The sequence below is a fragment of the Lytechinus pictus genome, chromosome 4, assembly GCF_037042905.1.
Source record: "Lytechinus pictus isolate F3 Inbred chromosome 4, Lp3.0, whole genome shotgun sequence".
In the NCBI taxonomy this organism is placed as follows: domain Eukaryota; kingdom Metazoa; phylum Echinodermata; class Echinoidea; order Temnopleuroida; family Toxopneustidae; genus Lytechinus; species Lytechinus pictus.
The window spans coordinates 11,466,365-11,490,432 of record NC_087248.1 but is presented as its reverse complement, the minus strand read 5'-3'; the positions used below and the strand labels follow the sequence as shown (position 1 = coordinate 11,490,432).

General features: G+C 40.9%; 2 protein-coding genes across 3 annotated transcripts in view; one reads left to right on the top strand and one right to left on the bottom strand.

Annotated features, from left to right (window-relative positions):
- Positions 1–71: 71 nt before the first annotated feature.
- On the bottom strand, positions 72–18,908 carry LOC129258442 (TIP41-like protein). 2 transcript variants are annotated; one of them, XM_054896715.2, is made up of 6 exons: positions 18,365–18,908; positions 8,563–8,742; positions 6,646–6,748; positions 5,923–6,054; positions 4,922–5,017; positions 72–3,718 (listed from the first exon to the last, which is right to left on the bottom strand). In XM_054896715.2, exons 1-6 carry the CDS (start codon positions 18,484–18,486, stop codon positions 3,542–3,544), a joined length of 810 nt encoding a protein of 269 aa, XP_054752690.2. In that variant the 5' UTR covers positions 18,487–18,908; the 3' UTR covers positions 72–3,541. The 2 variants fall into 2 exon arrangements, with proteins under 2 accessions (XP_054752690.2, XP_063954454.1); XM_064098384.1 differs by lacking the exon at positions 18,365–18,908 and adding an exon at positions 9,688–9,777.
- The window catches only part of LOC129259019 (E3 UFM1-protein ligase 1-like), a 30,712-nt gene continuing 24,896 nt past the window's right edge, over positions 18,253–24,068 (top strand). Inside the window, exons 1-4 of the mRNA XM_054897286.2 lie at positions 18,253–18,629; positions 20,765–20,910; positions 21,932–21,960; positions 22,434–22,531. Coding sequence (XP_054753261.2) covers positions 18,550–18,629; positions 20,765–20,910; positions 21,932–21,960; positions 22,434–22,531 — 353 coding nt within the window. The 5' untranslated portion in view covers positions 18,253–18,549. The remainder of the gene's footprint in view (positions 18,630–20,764; positions 20,911–21,931; positions 21,961–22,433; positions 22,532–24,068) is intronic.

The following is a 24,068-nucleotide window of genomic DNA, read 5'->3' as shown; positions in this document are numbered from 1 at the left end:
GGTATACATGTAGATTAAAAGATAGCAATAGTACAAATGCCAGTATTCACAGATAACAATGTCAACTTTGATTCTCTGTTATTTTCATTGAATTTTATTCCATTCACAACTTTACTTAATTTCTCCAGTATCACAGAAATGTCACAAATGATAGAAAAGAATCATTTCTTGAATGCCATTGAGTCTTAATTTCTGGAATTACAAGCCCTTTTAATGCTTTTACATCACAATTTTTTTCTCATGATTTGATTCAACAAAGTGATGAACTAAATCATCACAGAATTGGATGAATGTTGCCCTTTCCACTTTTTTATTCTGATATGGGACCTTTATAACGCTTAATGCAAGCACTGCATACTATTGGCACAGCTACCCTGATCAGGCGCATTCAAGGAAATTCTTCCTACCAAGTTCCCATTCACTACACCTGTGCGGAGAGTGGCAAATATAAACACCTTGACAAAGGGAAACAAGTGTTGCAGTGGGATTTGAACCTCGGACCTTGTGGTACAGTCTAGGGACTTAACCAATAAGCCACACTTCTGCAAACAAAATTACTAATGTACATTGGAGTTTTATACTCTTGAGATGGGCACATTGATGTCATTACCAACAGTTTGAATTCTTTGAAGGTTCTGTGCCATCGAAATCCAAGTTGACTCCTATTGATGCATAGTGGTACTAAAAACTGATATGTTACATTTTAACCCTATTTTAGACTGGGCTATTTCTATGCCTAAGAAGACTGGGGGGGGCTGATTAAGCCCCCCCCCCATGATCTTGGCCGTCCATCGCGACAAAAATTTGCCACGTGTTACCATGGCATAATCTTCAAAACTACAAGATCAAATCCTGCAAAAAATCTCATTGCTAATTGATTATGCTAATTTATGTGTAAAATCAAAAGTTTGCTCTAATTTACTAAATAATGCCCCTAAAATGCTAATTTTGGGTTCGAAGACTCTTTATAGGAATCTGATCAAATGTACTTTTAAAAAATGTCAACATCACATTTGATTTTATGTTTTCTTAATTTCTTATACATATTTTTCAACTTTTAGTTTTTTTTTTTTCAATGGAAATTAGGACTTTATTTTGACCGTAAACATGATGAATTTAATTGATTTTAATCAGAAAAAGGAAAATTAATGATACATTATGAATTTTGGCTAAAAACACTATTTGCATTGGATTTGTACATGAATTCACGTTTTTGAACTATTTTGGGTCTGCATACACTTACAAAATTTTGCGTAATTTTTAAACCGCATACCTGGGGGTCGCAATTTTGGTCTCAGAAGTTGTGTGAGACTTGAAAGTAAAAAGTCCGCGAGCAAGGCAGTAAAAAAAAATTTGTGCGCAGGATTTATCGCGCCACCCCCCTCTTATTAGGGTTAAGAACCCAAATATATTTCATTGATTTTTAAACAATTTTCAAAGAAGAATTTTGTCGAACTTGCTAAGCTCCACCCCTACAGAGAGTTCGGATCTCATTTATTTTGTAACCGCCTGTTAGCAGTCTCAACATATAAGATGCATTGTGAGACATACTGCAGCATCAACAGCAAATGAAAGACAATGTAAATGTATTGTATGAAAGCATGTGATATGAGTATGTGCTGAGCTGTGGGAAGCTACATAACATTGTCTAATGAAAAATGTTAGTGATGCTGATTAAGATGGACAGATGGTGTCATAGAGGGAATGGGGTGGAGCTTAAAAATTTTGAAAATATCCTCTTGAAAATTGTTTAAAAATCTACAAAACATATTTGGATTCTCCATTCAGTGCAGTGTTAATCCTAACTAGACCGGGCTTTTTTGGCTGTTCTGTGGCCGGGGGGGGGGGGTTGATTCAACCCCCCCCTGAGATCTCGGCCGCCGATCGCGCGAGCGCCGCAAAAATTTGCACGCTGGTAGAGTGCGATGTAATCTACAAGGCTGTATGGTAAAATTTTCCAAAATAATGAGATTTTATTTTATATGAATTAATTATGCTAATTTATGCATAAATCATACTTTTTGCTCTAATTCACTAAATAAAGCTCCTAGAATGCTAATTTTTGGTAAAAACATTCTTTGTAGCATTCTTAACAATCACAATAGAAAAAAACTTCGGTTTGAAAATCAATTTATTATGTATTTTATTGTTTTATGAATTTCTTATGTATTTCTTTGTTTTTCAACCTTTTGTTTTTCTTTGTTTTTTTCACCAGATTTATTGCACAACCTTTTTGAAGCATAATTATGCTAAAATCAATTGATTTCAGCTGTTTAAAGCAAAAATAAACATATCTTTATGAATAAGATGAGAAAACTCAATTTGCATTGACTTTGTACACAAAATCACGTTTTGGAACAATTTTTGGTCTGACATGCACTTACGAAATGTTGCGTAATTTCGGAACCGCGTACCTGGGCGTCGCAAATTTGGTCTCAAAAGATGCACGAGACTTGAAAGTATAAACTCTGTGAGTGGCGCGGTAAAAAAATTTCGCACGGCGAAATGATCACAGAAAATGTTGAGGGGGGGGGGTTGATTCAACCCCCCCCGGTCAGTTTAGATTATCCAATATTGCAGGCTTAGGCAGCAAGTTGTGGAAAGTAGCTCCCCAGAATACAAAATAACAATTTTTTGGCCTGGAGTATTCAACTAAGTTTGTAATGCTGGGATCACAACCATGATTGAAAGAATCAAATTGTAAACATAAAACATCGTTGCTGTGGGCTAGATAGCATTCAAGCAATTTTCAATCAACACGGATTCTTCCTCATACAATCCAAGCCACTTGACCCAGGAAGTAGAGGTCAACTTGGTGTGCACAGCAATGCAGGTTCATCGCCATACAATCATGATTATGAACTCCAATGTGCTCAAGTGATTTTTCAACGGCTGTGATTCTGCCAATTGGCCTTTCGAAATGCACCTTGTGTGTGTTGAGTGTGCATTCTGAAAAATATTCATTGCTGGGTACAATAATGCAACCATGGTTTTGAATTGAACTTTGTTGCACACCGTGTTTCTACATGTATGAAGGCAACAAGTAACATAATGGGTAAGGTACCTTGTCAAAAGTAAGAGACACATCCTTCCCTCAGCCAATCTTCATATTTCATCATAGACAAGAAAATGGGGAGTGCAGGAAAGCCGCTCTGAAAAAATGCATGGCTCCTTTGTAACGGGATCCTTGCTACGAGACACAGCACAGACTTCCGACAAGTTTCCTAATGGCCCTGTAAGAAGTCTGAATTCATTCTTCTTACACTTAATCGTGTGATTCCAAAGGTCCTTCTAAATTTGAATTGGTGTTCCACTTCTCCAAAGAAATGAAGACAAGGGGCTTCAGAATCGACGGACATACTGTTCTGAAATTAAGCAAACTTTACACTGAAGTCGATCTTCTGAGTTTTAAATCCGAAATTTCTCTCCCTGGCCTTTGTCACTAATCACTCACTGATGTACAAGAATGACTGAACTTGTCCCAACAAGTGTCCACAAGTAGGACAGCTTCATTGTGAAAGTAAACATACAGAAGGTCCTATCATGACATCGCTTGTTCCGAGTCTGTCTGAAACTCCAGTTTTTCAAAAGTCTGTGAGACCGTGTCCAACATTTCGTTAAGTTTGATTGGATCCTGCAGTTCATGCGGTTCGAGACCCAGAGCCTGGATGGACTTCTCCTTACTGCTATACTCGCGCAGGATGTACTTCGTGCCAGCCTATGTATGAAGAGAAAAAGGAAGGGGTTAATACAAATGGATAAAAGGAGAAGTGTTCTCATGAATTGACTTGTTGAAATGCCTGGTGATTACATCTATCCGGAACATTACATTGGAGACGAATGGCAGCCAAGAGACTCCCAAATTTTCAAAGGAACAGATTATCGGGAAATAAACTAATGACAACAAAATGATATGTATTATTTCTTTCATAAAATGGGATTTGGCTCCTTACTATCATTATCATTATTAACATCATCTTTGTGATCTTATGATATATGATCACCCTGTTCACACTGGATTAATTCTATTCAGGACATATTTGAAAGTTCACTACTCATAACATACGGCACCGTAACACAAAGGTTAGCGATCCATGGCTTATTTGAAAGAACAGTTCTGATTGATTCCTAGTCAGTCTTTCCCGAGCAAAATACCCAGGCAACGATGATCTTGATAGGCCAATTTCAATTAGCGAGTAATCGCTAACCTTTGTTACTGGGTCCAGGGCTCCATAACACAAAGATTAGCGATTAATCGCCAATTTTAAAGAACAATTCTGATTGGTTCCTAGTCAGTCTACAGAGCAAAATGCACATGCAAGGATGATCTTGATAGGCCATTTCATTAAAGCGATTAATCGCTAACCTTTGTGTTACTGGGTCCAGGGCTCTGTAATACAAAGATTACAGATAAATCGTTAATTTGAAAGAACAATTCTGATTGGTTCCTAGTCTACAGAGGAAAAATACCCAGGCAACGATGATCTTGATAGGCCAATATCAATTAGGGATTACTTGCTAATCTTTGTGTTACTGGGTCCAGGGCTCCATAACACAAAGATCATTCGATCAATCGCTAATTTGAAAGAACAATTCTGATTGGTTCCTAGTCAGTCTACTGAGCAAAATGCACATGCAACTATGATCTTGATAGGCCATTTCAGTTAGCGATTAATCGCTTACCTTTGTGTCACGGGCCCCTGGGCTCAGTAACACAAACATTAACAATCAATCGCTAAATGGACTGACCAATCAAGATCAATGTTATGCGCGCATTTTAGTTCAAAATACTGACCAAGAACCAATCAGAAGCGTTCTTTCACATTTGCTATTCATCGCTAAGCTTTGTGTTACGGGACCCAGGTCATTATTCATGAAGGTCGTTATGCGTAACATTCCTGCTTGTAGTCGAGGTACATACCTCATGATAGCATCTTGTATCATTGATGCGGACTAGAACTCCATCTACTCTTAAAAAGAATCTCATCAGTAGGAAGAAACTGGATTGCATCACTCTCTGAAACAAAGAAAAAAAATCAATTAGTTCATTGATAAAAACTTTGCCAAGTCTCCCCCCAGCCCTGGCCTCTGTCTCTCTCTCTCACATGCTTTCTTCTTTATTCTATCTTTCTCCTTTTCCTCTACAGTTATTAAAAGGGAATTGGACCTAATTAAACACTGCAAACTATTTGGGTTTTTTCAACTAACACGACCATTATAGCTTGTTTGCAGTCTGCCATGTGCGAGTCCTGCTCATGACCAATCTTGTAATACACGTAGTTACAAAGATGCACCGCATTAAACCATGCATAGTTTTAACTAGTATTCAGCTACATGAAAAAAGTGACACATATGTCTCACAGAATATTTTTAATCTACCATCAGTTTTGGTACTCAGAGCAAAAAGAAACGTCTGGGAATGATGGACTGATATTTATTTCTTTTTGAAAAACAAGACCTCAGGGGTGTATCACAAATATTCATCTATGTGACTTGAAGGCACACTTGAACTCCCCAGCTGCATGCGGATTATATTTCATCACCGCTTTGGTCAGATTATACTCGAAGAGTGGGTGCTACTGCACAATAATCATTGAAATTGAACATCATTTGTGAGTGTGTATTTCAACACAAATTTACTTAGTAAATTATTTTCAAGATTTCTAGAATTTTAATGAATTAATTTTTAAATTTCAATGCACATTTAAATATTTTCCGAACATAGAGCAGCCCTCCCTTCAATTTCAGATATGTTTATTATGGCTTCTTGCTATATGGACAAACAAGTTGAAGGTGAAAGAGAATTGTGTACTCTGCACATGTGTAGCTTCTCACAGCAACTTGAGGATATTGCTAGACTTCTCCCAAGACCCACTTGATAATGACAGTGCAAAACAGGGTCTGAGCTAGCAGACTACTCACCATTTTCACAGTAAGGATGGCACAGCCGTTATCTGCTAGTTCATCTTCAAAGAGTGGCATGTCCTCAAAGAAGAAGATCTTTTCTCTCACTTTCAGCTTCTCAATGTCTATTCTTTCATCCGTTTCACTGACCTGCGAAGGGTCAGAAATTATGAAATATGAGCAAAGAATAAAAACAACAGCAACAATTAGAAACAACAATACAAGTGTGAATGATAATCAAATGATAATGACAGCAATGTTAAGAAATGCACTAAAACTACTCCCAGAACATAAAAATATACTTGAACATATTTTTCAATGGTAAATAAGATTCTAATTCTTATTATGTAACGGTGATGAATACATACCTGTATAATTTTTGTTGCAAAAGTATTCAAGCATTTGAATGCAAAATTTTGATAATTGTCACTTTGATCATGGTTTGAAATTTCAGTTCTACATTGCAGATAATTTGAGGTACCTCATTAGCCCAAGAACATTTTTGAAATTGTCTGACATCCATGCCCGCACTGTACTTGTTAGACTTTTAATTATGCATCAAGTGTTTACGACCGGGAGATCTACAGGACTACATATACCCTCCCGTACACATGATGATGATGATGAAGAACAACATATTTCTAATAGATTGGAAATTTCTCAGGTACAGGTAACACACAGTTTTATGAAAAAGCCCCCCCCCCCCTCCCCCATGAGCAGGCCCTTCTTGTTGCAACTTACCTTACAATGGTTTCCGTTTGAATTCACGATGGAACCCTTGTAGTCTGTTGTGTATGTCCAATCAAATGGCTTTATCACCTTTGAGATAAACTCACAATCACTCCTTAAAACACAAATGATGATGAAGTTGCAATTAAAATTCATCAACCCCCAAAAATTATATTTGAAAAAAATTTATAACCAAAACTTTGAATGTAATAATTGTTATGTAGACACATCATCACATGGTCAGATTATTGAAAGCAAAAATCAACCAACTCTTTTCACAGTCCAATACATTTTTATGTGAGGGGGAGGGGGGGGGGCAAGAACTGAATTGCACCCGCCACCTGTTTGATGCCAGCTGCTCCTCCCCCCCCCCCTTATATTAAACATTTTACCTCTCTCTCCATGTTTGATTTGTAAAACTTAAACAAACAAACAAAAAATCATTACTCTGAGTTATTTTTCATTTTGAGGACAATGCTAGGGAAAAGGGGACTTGGCTGTTTTAGCCTTGGCATCCTCATCCCAGCTACTGTACATCAGACAGACCAAAAGAGTTGTCCCTGTGATCATGTGACCAAATCTACTTCAAAATTGCAGTTTGCACTTTGCATCAGATTCAGATTCATTTATTATTGATCCATGATAAAATACATAGAAATTTGGCCTCCACTGGCTGTACATATGAATGATATAAAGTATATATACAAACACAAACGACATATACATTGGGCGAATATATTGAAAGAAAATACATATACAGTGCGTCACACAAAAAACGAAACCGAGATTTATCGATGATTTATCATAACTTAATCGCAAATACAATAGACAGATGACCTACCATTTTAAAGCTTAGAATCTCCTCTTTCATCTGAAATTACTTAGATTATTTCTCATTCACGCATGAGTGAGCAAAAACAATTTGAAAAGGGGATACCAAAAAGTCACTTGGCGGGCCGTATCTGGGTTTTAAAAAGAAAACCACATTTTTAAAAAGTTCAATATCTGCTCTTTAATTTGATACCTCAATTACAGAAAATGGTCAAGAAATAACAAAGTTCTGGTTATTTGAAATAAGGCTTGAATTTCAATAATTTCATAAAATGAAGAGGTTTTACAGGCTAGCGTTCAAACTCACTCGACACTCCGTTTTATTGACGCTCAGCCATGCATTAAGTCTTTTGTTACCGTGCGATAGCTTCAGTGGGAAACCGGTGACAACACGTTTATTCAATGAAATTATGGAAATACAAGCATTGTTTCGAGGGATCGTAACTTTTTTACTACTTGACCATTTTCTGTGATTTAGGTATCAAAGAAAAGAGAAGATATTGAACTTTTTAGTCATGTGATTTTCTTTTTGGCATCCTTTCTTCGAATTGTTTTTGCTCAATCATGCGTGAATGAGGAATAATCTAAGTAATACCAGATGAAAGAGGAGATTCTAAGCTTTACATTGGTAGGTCATTTGTCTATTTTATTTATGATTAAGTTATGATAAATCATCGCTAAATCTCGGTTTCGTTTTTTCTGGGACGCACTGTATTGCAATACAAAATAGAAGGGAGATGTCAAATAATTTACCCATTAAAGACAAAGAGTGAGAAACAGCTGAGAGTTAATTAAAAGATGGATTTCATGGTACCAATTTCTAATTCTTTATTTTCTTAATTTCTTAAATTTATACACCTGTACCTTTATCTATATTTAAATTTCTTTTATTTCATTTATAGAAAAGCAAGTCTCTATTCACCTTTACGGCCTCAGTAAAAATAGATTTAATTTTCAAAAGGTTTTCCAATTACGCTGTAACTTTCTAATTTTTTGTCCAATTGCATTCAATTTTCTCAATTTGTTTTTCCACATTTCTCTCCTCGGATCACTATAACATGGTCAGATTTCCCATTAATGTTCAAATAAATTTTCTACCTTGCTTCCTGCCATGTATCAGCGGCCGCTACTTTCATTGTATCATGCTTGTTATCTACCAGTCTGAGAGCATCTATCGTGTTGAACTCTATCCCAAACCCGCCGGAATGATGGATGCGAAGGACATTATCTCCAAACGTCATCTCTGGTAGCTGAGGGAGCTCTAATTCCTCTTCATGCCTATACATTGTAAAAAACAAAAACAATAACAAATACACCATTAGATTCTAGGGCACTATGAAAAACAATAACACTGAAAGATTGATTTCTATGGGATAACACAAAGCAAGGCATTATTTTAGCAGTAGGGCCTACATGTAACTTACAAAGAGCTGCATTGCAAATTGCAAATGAATATTCATGCACTGAAAATGGGAACACGAACGTGCTTGGCTGGCACAATTGTATGCTAAAGCTGTATTAGAAATGATCAAAGAACCTGACCCTTTGTGTTTATCATCAAATTAAGTATTTTCCAGCAAATATTTCGCAAAGATGGTAAGCCAATTATTACTAATATAATCGGCTTACCATCTTTGCGACATATTTGCTGGAAAATACAAAATTTTGATTAAGTAAGATCTAATTAATTAAAGTTCTTGTGTCTTTTTTGCCCATTACACTGTAGAAGAACTAAGTTGCATGAAATCGAAGAGGGTGGGGTAGCTCACCCTTTTCCCCAGGCCATAGGCTATGCCATAGGGCCATAGACGCTGTAGATAAGGTTAGCTGTAGACCTAGTAACTAGTCTTAACCACTCACACAAGCATGCGAGGTTAGTTGTACTTGTACTAACCTCGCACAATGCATGTCATTTCATAATGAATTTTAAAGTTTTCATTCATCACACGAATGTGAGAGAATGAAACACGCCAAAATCTTCACAATATACTAAATTTATGCATCTACATCTTATCATTTAATTTAATTTTAAAAATGTGCTCGAACGTATTTATAAAAAGGGATTTTAAACGCTTAACCCAAATCTCAGCCAAGACACTCCGTCCGATCCTTAATACTGCGGTGGAAATTACGCAAACAACAATCAAAATGCGATTTTTTGTTTAAATAGGTACCTATTTCTAATTTTTACAATAGAGGAATAAACTTATTGCAAATTCCTACCAGTGGTTATCCTGTGCACGGCGGCGGTAATGTACCCGTGGGTGAGTCTTAACTAGCTTTTGACAAACCTCCACCATTGGCATTACGAGACATCGATCTGTTGACAAGGAGGGATAGAGCCGGGCCAGAGTTCTCAGCCTAGTCATATCTAGCCAGGCGGCTTCTAGAGAGTGAAAATCATTTACTAACGTAAGGTCACTCTCATACGAAGCCAGGGCTTCCGTCATATACTTTTGCGTGTACCACCAAAAAACCTGAAACTTTCGCCCCCGAGATTTCTACTTTCTTTCTAAAAGATCTAGCCCTAAATCATGTACATGGGATAAAACTTCATTTCCGACATTTCTACGCTCTCGTTGTTATTTTTGAACAAGAATTCATCAAAAAAATGAGAGAAATATTGTGTAAAGACGGAAGAGACTTGCCCGATGTTTACGCCGCCATCTTGTTTTCTATTGTTCTTCGCCAACGTTACCCGACGCACGCGTCTGTAACGTTGGCGAAGAACAATAGGAAACAAGATGGCGGCGTAAACATCGGGCAAGTCTCTTCCGTCTTTACACAATATTTCTCTCATTTTTTTGATGAATTCTTGTTCAAAAATAACAACGAGAGCGTAGAAATGTCGGAAATGAAGTTTTATCTCATGTACATGATTTAGGGCTAGATCTTTTAGAAAGAAAGTAGAAATCTCGGGGGCGAAAGTTTCAGGTTTTTTGGTGGTACACGCACAAGTATATGACGGAAGCCCTGGCTTCGTATGAGAGTGACCTTACGTTAGTAAATGAGTTTCACTCTCTAGTCGTCTAGAAGCCGCCTGGCTAGTCATATCCTAGACCAAAAGCTTCGGTCTCTGTTATGTTGGTTGTTCAGCTGAACTCCGTTGGCTTCACTCACCAAATACAGAGACCGAAGTTCTAGCGCGATCTGTACAGGGGACTCAATGGCAATATGTTTATGTACTTAAGATCAGATAAAACGGGGAAGTGAATTTGCGCGACAGCCGAGGTAAGTCACTGTTTTTGTTCCTTTTAACTTGATTTTTCTCTGTTTTTTGGCAATTAATGCCAAGAGGGAATATTAATTTGCATTTTGGTCGCGTTAATTTTCAAAATTTTTATTCATTAAAGACAAAAATTGAAGAGCCCCGACGGGGGGATTTTGCATTGCAAGTCCCCTAATGGTGGCTGCACGCTAGCGAGCCGTCTGTGTACGAGGAGAAATTTAAAAAAAAAAAAAGTTAAAAAACTCCTCGAAACAGACGGCTGCCAGCTGTCTAGTCATATCCCTAACCGAAATAGACCGATTTATCGGCCATGACTATGCTCCTCCTGGCAGTCTATGTAAAGTCTCCCTCCTCCTCAGACAGAGTTTCCTACTTCCTCCTCATCCAAATGATAATCCAATCTAACGTTAGACTTCTAGTTTTTCAGTAGGGCCTAGTACTACTACTAGTAGTATTAGTAAAACTACAGTGAGTGATGTTGTAGTAAGTCACCCCACCCCCCATATAGGTCTTCCACCGGGAGATGGCGCTGGACCCCTTTTAGACGCTGGAGGACGTTGGATCCCTTGGATCATCGTATTTGAAGCTGAACTCACACGGAATAGACAGGAACTAGGACATCACTCCAGGAAAATACTGGTTAGTGACTTATTCCTTATATTCTAGCTTCAGGTATCAACCTAGTGGTCAAGCTAGGGGCGCGACCGCTACAGTGGCGCTGCGAGCCTGACTGTGCCTGCTTTTGTGGGCATTTTAGGCCAATTTCTGAAAATTAAAATTGGGATATTGATTGATTGTCTCGCGGTGAGCAAGGCCCCCCGTATTCGCATCGGACGTGTAATTCCCTATGCCCCGCTGCGTGGGGGGAAACGGTCGCCGCTGGAGAGGGTAAAATCAGGGAGGAAATTGGGGTGATTTTGGTAGATAGGGTCCAGTTATTAGGGTCCTGTCGATTTATATATATATTCTGTGAATATCGGGGAAGGTGGTGTGTATGTGTGTCCCGAGTTAGACTAGGTAAGTTTGACTTGGGACATTTTTTCGATAGTCGTCGCCTCTCTTTTTTGGAGGTTTCCGTCGCGGGGACTGATGGTAGTTCCGGTACCGTGACGGAAATTTCCACAAAGGAGAAGGAGAACACATGTCGTGGAGTTGTGTGTTTGTTGTCGTTGTTTGCTATTTATTTCTGTTTCTTGTTGTGGCTGTGTGTTTCAAGTTAGTGTGATTGTATTTTTTACGTGTGTTTTTGGTTGTTTTGGTGATTTTGGTGTCGTTTTGTGAGTGATTTGTGATTGCACTATTTGTGTTAGGGTGCAGGGTGCGGAAGGGTAAGGGTGGTACGGCTGGGCCGGAAGACGGCACGGAGCGGGATCCACGTAGCGGGGCTGCCGCGGAGGGATACGTTCCGACCTCACTGCTGGCACAGACGCCATCTTGTCCTCCATCGTTGAGCAATCGTCGACCAATTCATTTTTACGGACGAAAAAATTGATTTGAGAACCAATTTGAGCAGAGGAAGGTGTGGAAAGTACAGAAATAGGTAGGATTTTAATCATACTATTTTCCGATTAGTATATTTGTGGTGTAGTGGTTGTTTTAGCGTGTTGTTTTGCTCCTCGAAGTTGGGTTTATTGTTAGGCATATCTAGATTAGATCTAGAACACGGGCAGCCCCACTCGTTCACTTTCGAGTGGGGTAGGAAGTGTGTGTGTGGATATACAGTGTTGGGTGTTTGCGACGTAGGTGGCGTAGTGTGTGAACCCACCCACTCACTGTAGTGGGGAGTTCAGAGAAAGAAAAAAAAAAAAAAATCAAAGAAAGAAAAAGAAAGATTATTTGAGAGAGAGTGTGGGGTGACTCGGTGTGCATGAAATATTGTGTGTGCTGAACTTGGACTCCAGTGTGATAGAACCAGCTTCGAGGATTAATAAAATAAATAGGTAAATTAATAAAAGACAAGTTAGGCTTAGAGGTTAATATAAATATTTTTAGAACTAAAATCATTCTTTTTGGCAGTGCTAGCGCAAACTATTAACAACAGCCGGACTAAACTAATCTAATTAATAATAAAAGCTAGACTTTTATACCATAAATTGGGTTCGCTTTTGGACCTAATTTTTTGGGATAGCTTTTTGGATAACTTTAGCAGGTTTTTTGGTCGGGCTAATTACTGTGCCTAACCATTAACTGTTAAAGGTATATTTTTGGACTTATACAGGGTTTATAATTTTAGTTGCTAAAAAATAAAAGAATTGTTATAAAATAAATTGGGTCTGCATTTGGACCTAATTTTTTGGGATAGCTTTTTTGGATAACTTTAGCAGGTTTTGGTCGGGCTAATTACTGTGCCTAACCATTAACTGTTAAAGGTATATTTTTGGACTTGTACCGGGTTTATAATTTTAGTTGCTAAAATTAAAAGAATTGTTATAAAATAAATTGGGTCTGCATTTGGACCTAATTTTTTGGGATAGCTTCTCTGGGATAAATTTAAGTAGGTTTTTGGTCGGGCTTATTATTGTGCCTAACCATAAACTGATTGGGGTATACTTTTGGACCTTTTTTGTAATTTAGTTGCCAAAAGAAAATAAAAGAAAGAATTTAATAAGCTAGATTGGGTTAGATTGAGACCTAGTTTTAGAATAGCTTTTGGATAATTTCAACAGGGGTTTGGTTGGGCTCAGTATTGGGCCTAACTTAACCTTGCTAGGATAACACCAATTAGGGTAAACCCAACATGGACGGGGAAGAGAAAATCCCCATTAATGTGTGCTCCTTTGAGGAGTTTAGGTCGCTAGGGCTAAGCTCAGCCCTAGCCGGGATAATTCAGGGGGTCAGACTGGACCATGGGGAGATAACCCCTGAGCTTTTTGAGAGCAGTCCAGTGCTGTGTAACAATCGAGAACTAGCCGCACGAGTGGACTTTTCGGGGGGCACCCAGGGGGGAGAGTCTAGTATTTTCATTACTCCCAGGGGGCGCCCCACCATGAGCACCCCTCTCAGGGAACCCGACCAGAATGGGGCGGGGCCAGGGGGTGCTTACCCATATGATCATTACCCACCTCCTGCGGCAAGCCAGTCTAGTGGGTCCTGGGGCGCCAGCCCTTCGCACCTCCGGGGAGAGAGGGGGCACCAGCCCCCAAGCACCCGAGGGGCAGGCATGGGGGGTGGTGTAGAGCCGAGGGTCAGACCCAGGCATCTAATAGGTGAAGAGGCTAATGAGGCCCATGCGAATAGATGCGGGCAGGTAAGTGGTGATTCCAGCGAGTGGTCCGGGGGTGATGACTTCCCCGCTAGGCATCCCTCCCTGGGGGGGAGGCAGGGGATAAGGACCAGGGTAGGAGATGGGAGGGGGTCCTCAGCCCCACCCCCTACCCCAGACTACAGCGCAAGAAATGTGCGGGCGGGTATGACACGCCCAGCCCAGCACAGTTCATCTTCACCGCCAAGTAGCCCGGCGGCGTCACCGGCGAACTCTAGTGCTTCCTCGGGAAGGGGGACTGGCGGTGGGTTACCTTATTGCACGCTGCCAAAGTCCCTCACTTTCGACGGCAAGGGTAACTGGAGGGCTTTCTTTAGGAAGTTCTCAGCCTTTGCTGATCACCACAATTGGAATGCCGCGGAGCGCGTAAGCCAGCTATACTGGGGCCTGAAAGGGAAGGCAGAAGATTATCTGTTAATGGTCCTAGATCAAGAGCCCAATCTGCTTTATGCAGACGTGATAGCCAGGCTGCAGCACAGGTTCGGGGAGGAAGGTCTTTCCGAATCTGCTCAGCTGGAGTTTGTGGCGGCCAAGCAGGGACCCACCGAGTCCCTGCCGGAATGGGCCGACCGGGTACTCCAACTAGCGGCGCGTGCATTTCCAGGGGTCGATGGCCCTTACCCGAATAGACAGGCGGTCCTTCGCTTGTGCCAGGGCGCCCTCAACCGAGAGGCGGGGTGCCATGCGCTTACGCGTAATCCATCTACTGTTAATGAGGCGCTTAAGTATATTGAGTGGCACCAACACGTGCACCGCGCAATGTACGGGCGTCCCAAGGCAGTGTCTAAGGCTAATGAAGGGGAGGTCCGTAAGGTGGAACTACCCCAAGGGAACAATGCAGCACTTGAGCAAAGGTTGGTGAACCTCGAACGCAAGACCGATGAACGCTTGGGCCACATCGAGCGGGATCTGCAGCGTCTGGGTGGTTTGGAACGGGACCTCAAGAAGGTCCTGGAGGCTATCCAGACTAGGCCCCAACCAGCGCGTGAACGCGGGAGGTCACCCGGTCGGGACCGGTGCTATGAGTGCGGCGGGATTGGCCACTACAGGAACAATTGTCCTTTGGTCCAGGAAAACAGGGCCAAGGTACAAGTTTCCTTTGTAGGGGACCAGGAGGAGGAAAACTCCAGCGGGTCGGAGGAGCTGGCCAGCCCCCGGCCCCCACCGCCAGAGGCCAAATAGAGGGTTCCAAGCTAGCAAGCAGCCCAGAGGGGCCATCTGTAGGCTCATCTGAAGGAATAACAGAGGGCGTGTCAGAGCGCCTGATAGTCCCAGGGAATAATGTAACCGGAATAGCTACTTATGTAGAGGCTGCGGCGAGGGATCCAGTTCCCTCGAACACCCGAATATCAGACCTGGGTGAAGCCATTCTGGAATCAGTTCCAGATGCTCTCCCTGGGCTTGGGTGTGCAAGCGAGATTGAAGAGGTAGTGGTGTGTAGGTTGGAGTCGCGCTCTACTCTCAAGGTCTCAGTTGTTATAGGGGGGCAGCCAGTAAGCGCAGTTGTAGATACCGCAGCCGAGGTGTCCATCATCTCGGATAGGCTCCTGCAGTCACTAGACCCCCAGCCCCCTAAACTGAGAGAAGTGATCCTACATGCAGCGGGACGGGATATGAAGATGAGAGGGACAATTGTCGGTCCCCTTTCCATAGAGCTTGGGAACCAGACGTTCTCGGAGGAAGTATATGTAGCCCCTATAGCTGATCATATGCTCCTGGGGTTAGATTTCCTCAGCAAGCGCAAGGCTGCGATTCACCTCCAAGATCCGCATATGCAGTTGGGAGGTCAGAGGATTCCACTTTGGTATAGTGATGACCCTGGGCGGCAGATTGCCCGGGTTCATTTGCACAAGCGAGTAATTGTTCCCCCGAATGCACTCAAGCGAATCACCGGCATTTTAGACCAACGTTTAGGGGATTTCATGTTTAACCCTTAGGATGGCTTACTGCTCCTAGTTCCCAGTTCGGTTTACAGGGCTGGGAAGACAGAGCTCTATGTTGTAAACCCATCTGATAGGCACCTTAAGGTAACCTGCTCTGAGGTGCTGGGGGAAACTGAAAAAATTGAAGGGAAGGGAGACGGGATCGCTCCCTGTTGAAAAATGGGTTCACCTGGATCGTGTTTCCTCTACCAGATTACAGGCAAGCAGCCGTACTATCGGGGCTACTGGCAAAGTCCTGATACTGCATCTGCGGGGAGAAGACGGAAAAACTTCCGATGTCCCCTCTAGGATTGTAAGAGAAGCGACCAGGACGAGGGCCAACAGACATCAGCGGGTTCATATCCACTGTTGTACTCTTGGGCCTCTAGAGGTCGAGGCTTGGGGAAAAACTTTCCCCAATACCTACTTCAGCTTCGGCTGCAAGGTGAAACATTTCACCGGGGAGCAGCTGGACGCATTGAGGAAGGTTCCTCTCTCCAAGTTATTGCTGGAGACTGATTCTCCATATCTTCCCGTAGGGGGGTCAGATGTTTGACCCCTGCATACATCGGGGAGGTGGGAGAACTTGTCGCCTCAGCTAGGCGCATAGGTTTCCTCACCCTCATGGAGCGTGCTCGGATTAATCATCTGGCGCTCTATGGGGTGTAGTGAGGGTAGGAAAGGGGAATGGAGGAACTTTGTCCTCCATTTTTTACGAAGGGATTCTGATTCCCTTTGCATTTTTTGGGGTTAGGTTAGCGCGTTTAGGACCCTACATGTTTTCTGTACAGGAGGAGACCAGCTGGGTCGCCTCCTCTTGGTGTCTTTTGTGTTCGTTGTCTATGTTTTCGTCTATCTTTTTGTATATTTAGGCCATGTAGGAAATGCTTCATGGTCCGCTTTGGAGGGGAGTGTTTTAAATGGCCCTTTTTGCATAATGGCAGCGCTGACGCCCCCTTCCTGCACCTGGGGGACCTAGGTTGGGTACTGGTGCTCCAGTCTCTCAACCGAACGGGAATGCTATGTGTTGCACAGCCCGGGTAAGATGGTGCCTCGACAGGGGAGGGCCAGCGGCAGCCCACTGCTATGGGAAAGTGGAGCTTTCTGGGAAGGGGGGACCCTCCTGGGATATGGGTTTTTGTATGGGTTTTATATTTTTATATATATATACCATTGTTCTATATGTTTTGTATGGGTTTTTTAAAGAACCTCAGGGAGGTATGGACCCAAAAATTCTACCTCCAGTGTAAATAAATAGGTTGATAAGAGTTATTACGGGTTTAAACGTTTTTCATGTTACAGGTTTTTTGAAGTTTAAAGTGTTGAACAAGTTTTAGCACAGTTGTGCCAAGTGTTTTGGATAGTTTTGGAGTTTTTATTTATATAAGACACAGGATTTGTTTATGGCTGATTACGGGTATTAAATTATAATTAATTTTTGGGAATGCAGACTTGGGACAGCACAATGCTGCATAAGTACTTTTTGCCAAATTTTAAGGAGCATTGTGTACATAAAAGACCAAAGGGAATTTTGAAATGGGCTTGTATTTACTCATGCCCAGCCGGGAGATAAGGTCTCCTGGTTGGGGTGCCTAGGGAGTGGAAAATTTTTTCCTCCCTTTGTCTGGTTTGGATAGTGTCCATTTGGGTTGGAAACTCGAGGGACCGAGTTTTATAGAACGGGGGGGACTGTTGTAGTAAGTCACCCCACCCCCCATATAGGTCTTCCACCGGGAGATGGCGCTGGACCCCTTTTAGACGCTGGAGGACGTTGGATCCCTTGGATCATCGTATTTGAAGCTGAACTCACACGGAATAGACAGGAACTAGGACATCACTCCAGGAAAATACTGGTTAGTGACTTATTCCTTATATTCTAGCTTCAGGTATCAACCTAGTGGTCAAGCTAGGGGCGCGACCGCTACAGTGATTTAGTTTTGTCTGTCTCTCTTCCTCCTCACCCTTCTTCTTCCTATCCTTCTCTTTGCCCCTTCCCTCCCTCCTTTGAGGGGAAAAGGAATCAACATAATACTATTCAAAATTATAAACGCAATAAGATCGGACCTACATGTAGTTATAGTGCCTATTTCATTCCAATACATTAATTGGCACAGCACATTGCACAAATAGCACAGACTCAGTTTTCGAACTTATCCAAGCTAGGAAGACAACAAGCTAGGAAGACAACAAGATAGGAAGACAACAAGATAGACCTGGAAACTTGACTGCAGGAACAACTGTATTTTTCCAGTAGATGCGGTATAAAGGTATAAAGGTATAAAGGTATAAAGGTATGACAAAATCATCCGCGGTATCCGGAGGCGGAGGAAACACAGAAACGTGATTAAGCAATACGGCATGCATGCTTAAAAATCGCACACACCGGTAATGGAAATGTCCAACATTTAATTATCAATAACGAATGACATTCCGAAGTTCCGATTACATTATTCAAAAAGTCTCCAAACAAAGTTTTATGCTACTCACTTGGTTACTACATCTGTCTTTGATATATGTGCTTTCACACTTGTTATTGTCCATGGACCAAAGCTGAATGTTTCGGTTTTCTTTCCACTTTTACAAGCCACATCTTCCGTTTTCTGAGCCATTTTTTCGCCACACTTTATTCACCTTAGCTTTGACTCTGTCAGTCTGTCTGACGTTCCGGTAAAATGGCCAGCTCAGAATGGGAAGAAGTAAAGCGACTCGCTAAAGACTTTCAGCGAGCTCAGTTGACAACTGCTACTCAGAAGTGAGTATGATAGACGTTCAGTAAATAGAGGATGGGAAATATGAATTGTTTTTCATTCAACTACATTTATCGGAAAAATCTGGACTGTATCGCACCATATGCTGTGTAACAGTTTATTTATCTTGGTCCCATGTGAATACTTTTGTGTCTTCTAAAAATCCAGCCAGTCATTCACGTAAAAAAATCCGGCTGAATCACTGAATTAAACTTTATATCTAACGTTACATGTACTATGATCGAGGTTATTTACTTATAAAGTTTAGCACTCAGTTATAGTATGATGGGGTGTCCAAACTTCGCGCACTTTTCAAAAATATTCATCAGGCTTAATTTTGTTCACAAAATATTCATAATTTATACAAAACCAATTCAAGAAATAGTTACCACATTGACGGCAAGATCGTGAACTATAAAATCATGGACGAAAATGTAAAGTAGGTCAAGGGGTTTCGCCGGTATCGCGATCTCAAAATTCTATTCCGATCGGCGAATGCGGGCTGTGCTGGAAAACCGTTCAGAAAAGTGTGACCTAACTTCGCGCACCAAAGCTTTTGTGGAGATTTAAACAAAAACTCAAGTTCAAAAAGTGAAAAATTAAATCAGATTGATGGCAAAATGCTATGGAATCGGTTAGTACCACATTTAACTCACATTTTTGATGATTTCTGCTTGCAAAATGGTGATATCGTGATGCTTGTGATTTCTTCAAAACGGGCGCTAGCGGTGACAAATTTGCCGATCTTTTGCCAATAATTTCATGAATACTGAACTCATCCTAAAGAAATTTTCATTATACGGTAATTTTAGGTCGCTTTTCACGTTGATGATGTCAGATTTTAAGGATATTGGCTAGTTTTTGAGATAAGGACCGTCCGCGAAGTATGGACACGCGCGAAGTTTGGACACACTGCCATATGTTTTTGTGTTTACAAACAAAGTCAAAGAATTAGACCATTTGACTAGACTAGCCTAGACACTAGCGATGTTAATTTGTTATTAATATTAATTATGCTGTCAATGAATGATGTGACTTTTGTGAGTGAGACTGAGAATGAAAATTGAAATGTCAAATTGTACCCATAATGTTAACGTCGTTAACAGTTACAGGTTAAGTAAAGTACAGCCTAGACAGCTGGCAGCCGTCTGTTTCGAGGAGTTTTTAAACATTTTTTATTTTTTAATTTCTCCTCGTACACAGACGGCTCGCTATCGTGCAGCCACCAATAGGGGACTTACAAGGCAAAATCCCCCCGTCGGGGCTCTTCAATTTTTGTCTTTAATGAATCAAACTTTTGAAAATTAACGTGACCGAAATGCAAGTTATTCCCTCTTGGCATTAATTGCCAAAAACGGGGAAAAATAAAGTTAAAAGGAACAAGAATAGTAACTTACCTCGACTGTCGCGCAACTTAAATTCCCTGTTTTATCCAAACTTAATGCATAAACATATGGCCATTGAGTCCCCTGAAAAATCGCGCTAGAACTTCGGTCTCTGTATTTGGTGAGTGAATCCAACGGAGTTCAGCTGAACAACCAACATAACAGAGACCGAAGCTTTTGGTCTAAGTACAGCCTAACAGTTAAGCCACAACCCAGAGTCTGTAAAGACTGTATCAGAAAGATATGACCAAAATATAGGGGTTCAACTTCATGTTTGTTTTAGAAATTAGAGTAGGGGCCTTGATTTACCAACCTCTCGAGCTCTCCTAATTTCCCACTGTTAGATCATAGAATTGTTAACAAAAGATATTTTTCCAAAATGTGGAGTAGGATCTAGCGTTATTGCTTCTGACCAGTTTAGTTTCCTCACACAGCTCGGTGAGAAAGGCCTGCAAAAACTTTTACTGATTGTAAGCTATGTGTTCTGGGAACAGTGGGAAGAAAACTTAAAAAGGTCAAAGGTGAAAGGTCACAAACTAAGGTAAAGGTCCAACTAAGGTAAGAAACAGTAAAAAAAAAGATAGAAAAATCTGAAGTGTGAATATCAAACAAATTGATCTTATTTGTATTGTAGGCATCGACAGAATCAACAAGTAAACATACTTCTTCCCAAGTTATTTTGCTCAAAAACACTATTGTTCAAAGTTACACCAGTTTTTATATAGAGGAATGTTCTTCTTGTGTCATAATTTTAGGTTGTCGGAGAGGAACTGCATTGAGATTGTGAACAAACTGATAGAGGACAAGAATATAGAGGTAATCTATACTCTGGATGGCAAGGAGTATCTGACACCATCCCAGGTAGTGAAAGAGATTCGAGATGAACTCATCATTCATGGAGGTAAGTTTCACTACCAGGCACCAGTTCAGATTAGACCTTTGAGAGGGAAGCTGCAGGTTCTTTCCCCAAAGGCAACATAGAGGGAGTCTTACAAAAGTCACATTATCCACCCCCCTCCCCCCGCCCATATCAGTATCTGCCAACACAAGGCTACTACTGAAGTGGATGTGGTGGGTGGGGGGGGGGGAGGGGGGGTCTGTGTACTCTGAGGAAAGTTCCCTCTCACAAAGGTCCAAACTTGACAAATTGCCAGGGGGTATTTAGAGCAGTCTCCCCTGAGTCCCACCCCCTCCCCTCTCCCAAATGCTCCACCCCTAACAACATAATGGACAAAGACTAGAGAGCAAACATATGTGATTGGACAAAGGGGAGATTGAAGGATAGCAAGCACTGAGATACTGCTACTTCAATGGCAAGTCCACCCCAACAGTTTTATTCAAATAGCTGATTCAAGTGAAAATAAATGCAAATCAGCAACAGTTGCATGAAATTTTCAGTGTTACGCTTGTTAGATGTTTCTCTTTTTAATTCAAATCAATGTTTTTTGGTGGACTTGACCTTCAAGCAGCTGGTTAATTGGTCCAGAACCATTGTGGGAAATTGGGACAGGAGGACGAGGGATTGAATTTGAGTAGAATCTTTGTTGCAGCTGGTTCACAACATTTTTAGCTGAATACCAGGCAGTGAAGAAGTCAGATCAAGCTGCTTTATTGTGGGAAATATGGTACGGATAATGTGCATGTACATGTATATAGATTTGGTTCCGTGACAGCTGCCCCTGTATTATTTCTCAGAGGATAAGTGTTGGATATTTTTTAAAAATCTTAATAAGCCGTATATGGTAACTATTCACTACCCTCAATAATTCAACTTATTAAATTTTAACCTGTTGAAGAGTATATGATTTCAGTATAACCAATATTTTCCATTGATCCTAGGAGTCTTTGGCAAAGGGCCAATTGGCTCTTGGTGAATTTGCCTCATCAGTTTCTGAATTCCCTTTTTTTTCTTATCATTTCAGGTAGAATAAACCTAGTAGAACTCCAACAGGTGAGGATCTTTTTTCTATTAATATGCAATTTTTGTGTGTTTATTTATTTTTTTCTTTTTGCACCACAAGGGAACATTTCCTGAAACAAATCCTTGCATCTGGTTGACTCAGAGCAAAACTGTCGATGAAAAATCACCCATTTGACCATCTGTTGAAATGCTCCACGCAGTGTCAGGGTCGATTCCACCGAGGAGAGGAGAGGATGCACTGCCTGATGTTGGGTACATTAGTGGCCATTCCCTTCCTTTTGTGATTTTTTAAGTAGTGAGAAAATAAAGAGGAAGAAGAGGAGAATATTTATTGAATCGTTCAGTTGTCTTTCTATCAAATAACCCTTTTGCCAAAGTTATTGATATGAAAATAGTATAAGATGTGTGTTTAAGTAGGAAAATCTAATTTTGGAACCATTCTAATTTCTAAGTAATGTATGTATACATGGGTTGATGAAAAATTTTCGATATTTTTTTTGCAGATACTGAACATTGATTTTAGCTACATTGAGGCCAAAGCTAATGAAGTAGTCAAGAATGACAGAAATGTGTTCTTGGTGCTTGGACAACTCATAGACAAGTAAGAACACTGATATTCATTTCTATTATTTATTATTTTCTCAATCAGACAGTAAAATTTGAAAGGTATGTATAGTCCCATGTTTATCCTGGAGCCTAGGGACAAGTGCCTATCCATTCAGGCTACTTGTCAAAGGTCTGTCCCTTGTCTTTATGCAGGAATCCAGCTATTGGGATGCTATGCATCTTTTCATTGCAGCTTTCCTGCAGCCCCCATTGTTCTGTATACGGTGACTTTGATGACTTTTTAATGAAAAGCTGCTTTTGGGATTCCTGCAGGAAAGAAAAGTAAAACAATACAATATTAACTGGTTCCAAAAGAAAGTGATCAAACATTACACGGACACTGCACAAATTTCACACAGTAAAATGAACAATATTTTTTTTAAACGGGCTAGCTTTGCGTTTTTTCATGGCAGTTTTCCTGTAGTCCCCATTGTTTTGTCTATGGTGACTATGATAATTTGTAATGAAAAGCAACTTGTGGGATTCCTGTAAGAAAGACGTTCTGACTTTTGGCAAGATGGCCCAGTATAAATGTAAAGTAGTCATACTCTACTTACATGGAGATTGGAATTAATGAGGTGAAGTGAATATATTGTTGAATTTCTGTGGGCTGAGTATTATTCCAAATTATCTTTTGTTTGTAAGATATGATAAAATGAAAGGACATACTGTAAGACAGAAAACAAAGTGCTACTTGTGCCTCTTTCCTGTACATGTAAAGGTATGAAGGTAAATGGTTTGGTTATGCTGCCTATCATTTTATTCATTGTCCACACTGTGACTACCTTGATCATCTTGTAGAAGAATCAATGACCAACTCCAAGATGCCGGCCAGGTGTTCATTGCAGAACTCACCATGAAGCACCAGCACTAACTACTCTTTACCATTTTATCCCTTGTCCATGCAGTGACTACCTTGATCATCTTGTAGAAGAATCAATGACCAACTCCAAGATGCCGGGCAGGTGTCCATTGCAGAACTCACCATGAACTACCAGCACTAACTACTCTTATCACTTTATCCCTTGTCCATGCAGTGACTACCTTGATCATCTTGTAGAAGAATCAATGACCAACTCCAAGATGCCGGCCAGGTGTTCATTGCAGAACTCACCATGAAGCACCAGCACTAACTACTCTTTACCATTTTATCCCTTGTCCATGCAGTGACTACCTTGATCATCTAGCAGAAGAAATCAATGACCAACTCCAAGATGCCGGGCAGGTGTCCATTGCAGAACTCACCATGAACTACCAGCACTAACTACTCTTATCACTTTATCCCTTGTCTATGCAGTGACTACCTTGATCATCTAGCAGAAGAAATCAATGACCAACTCCAAGATGCCGGCCAGGTGTCCATTGCAGAACTCACCATGAAGCACCAGCACTAACTACTCTTTACCATTTTATCCCTTGTCCATTGTCCATGCAGTGACTACCTTGATCATCTAGCAGAAGAAATCAATGACCAACTCCAAGATGCCGGCCAGGTGTCCATTGCAGAACTCACCATGAACTACCAGCACTAA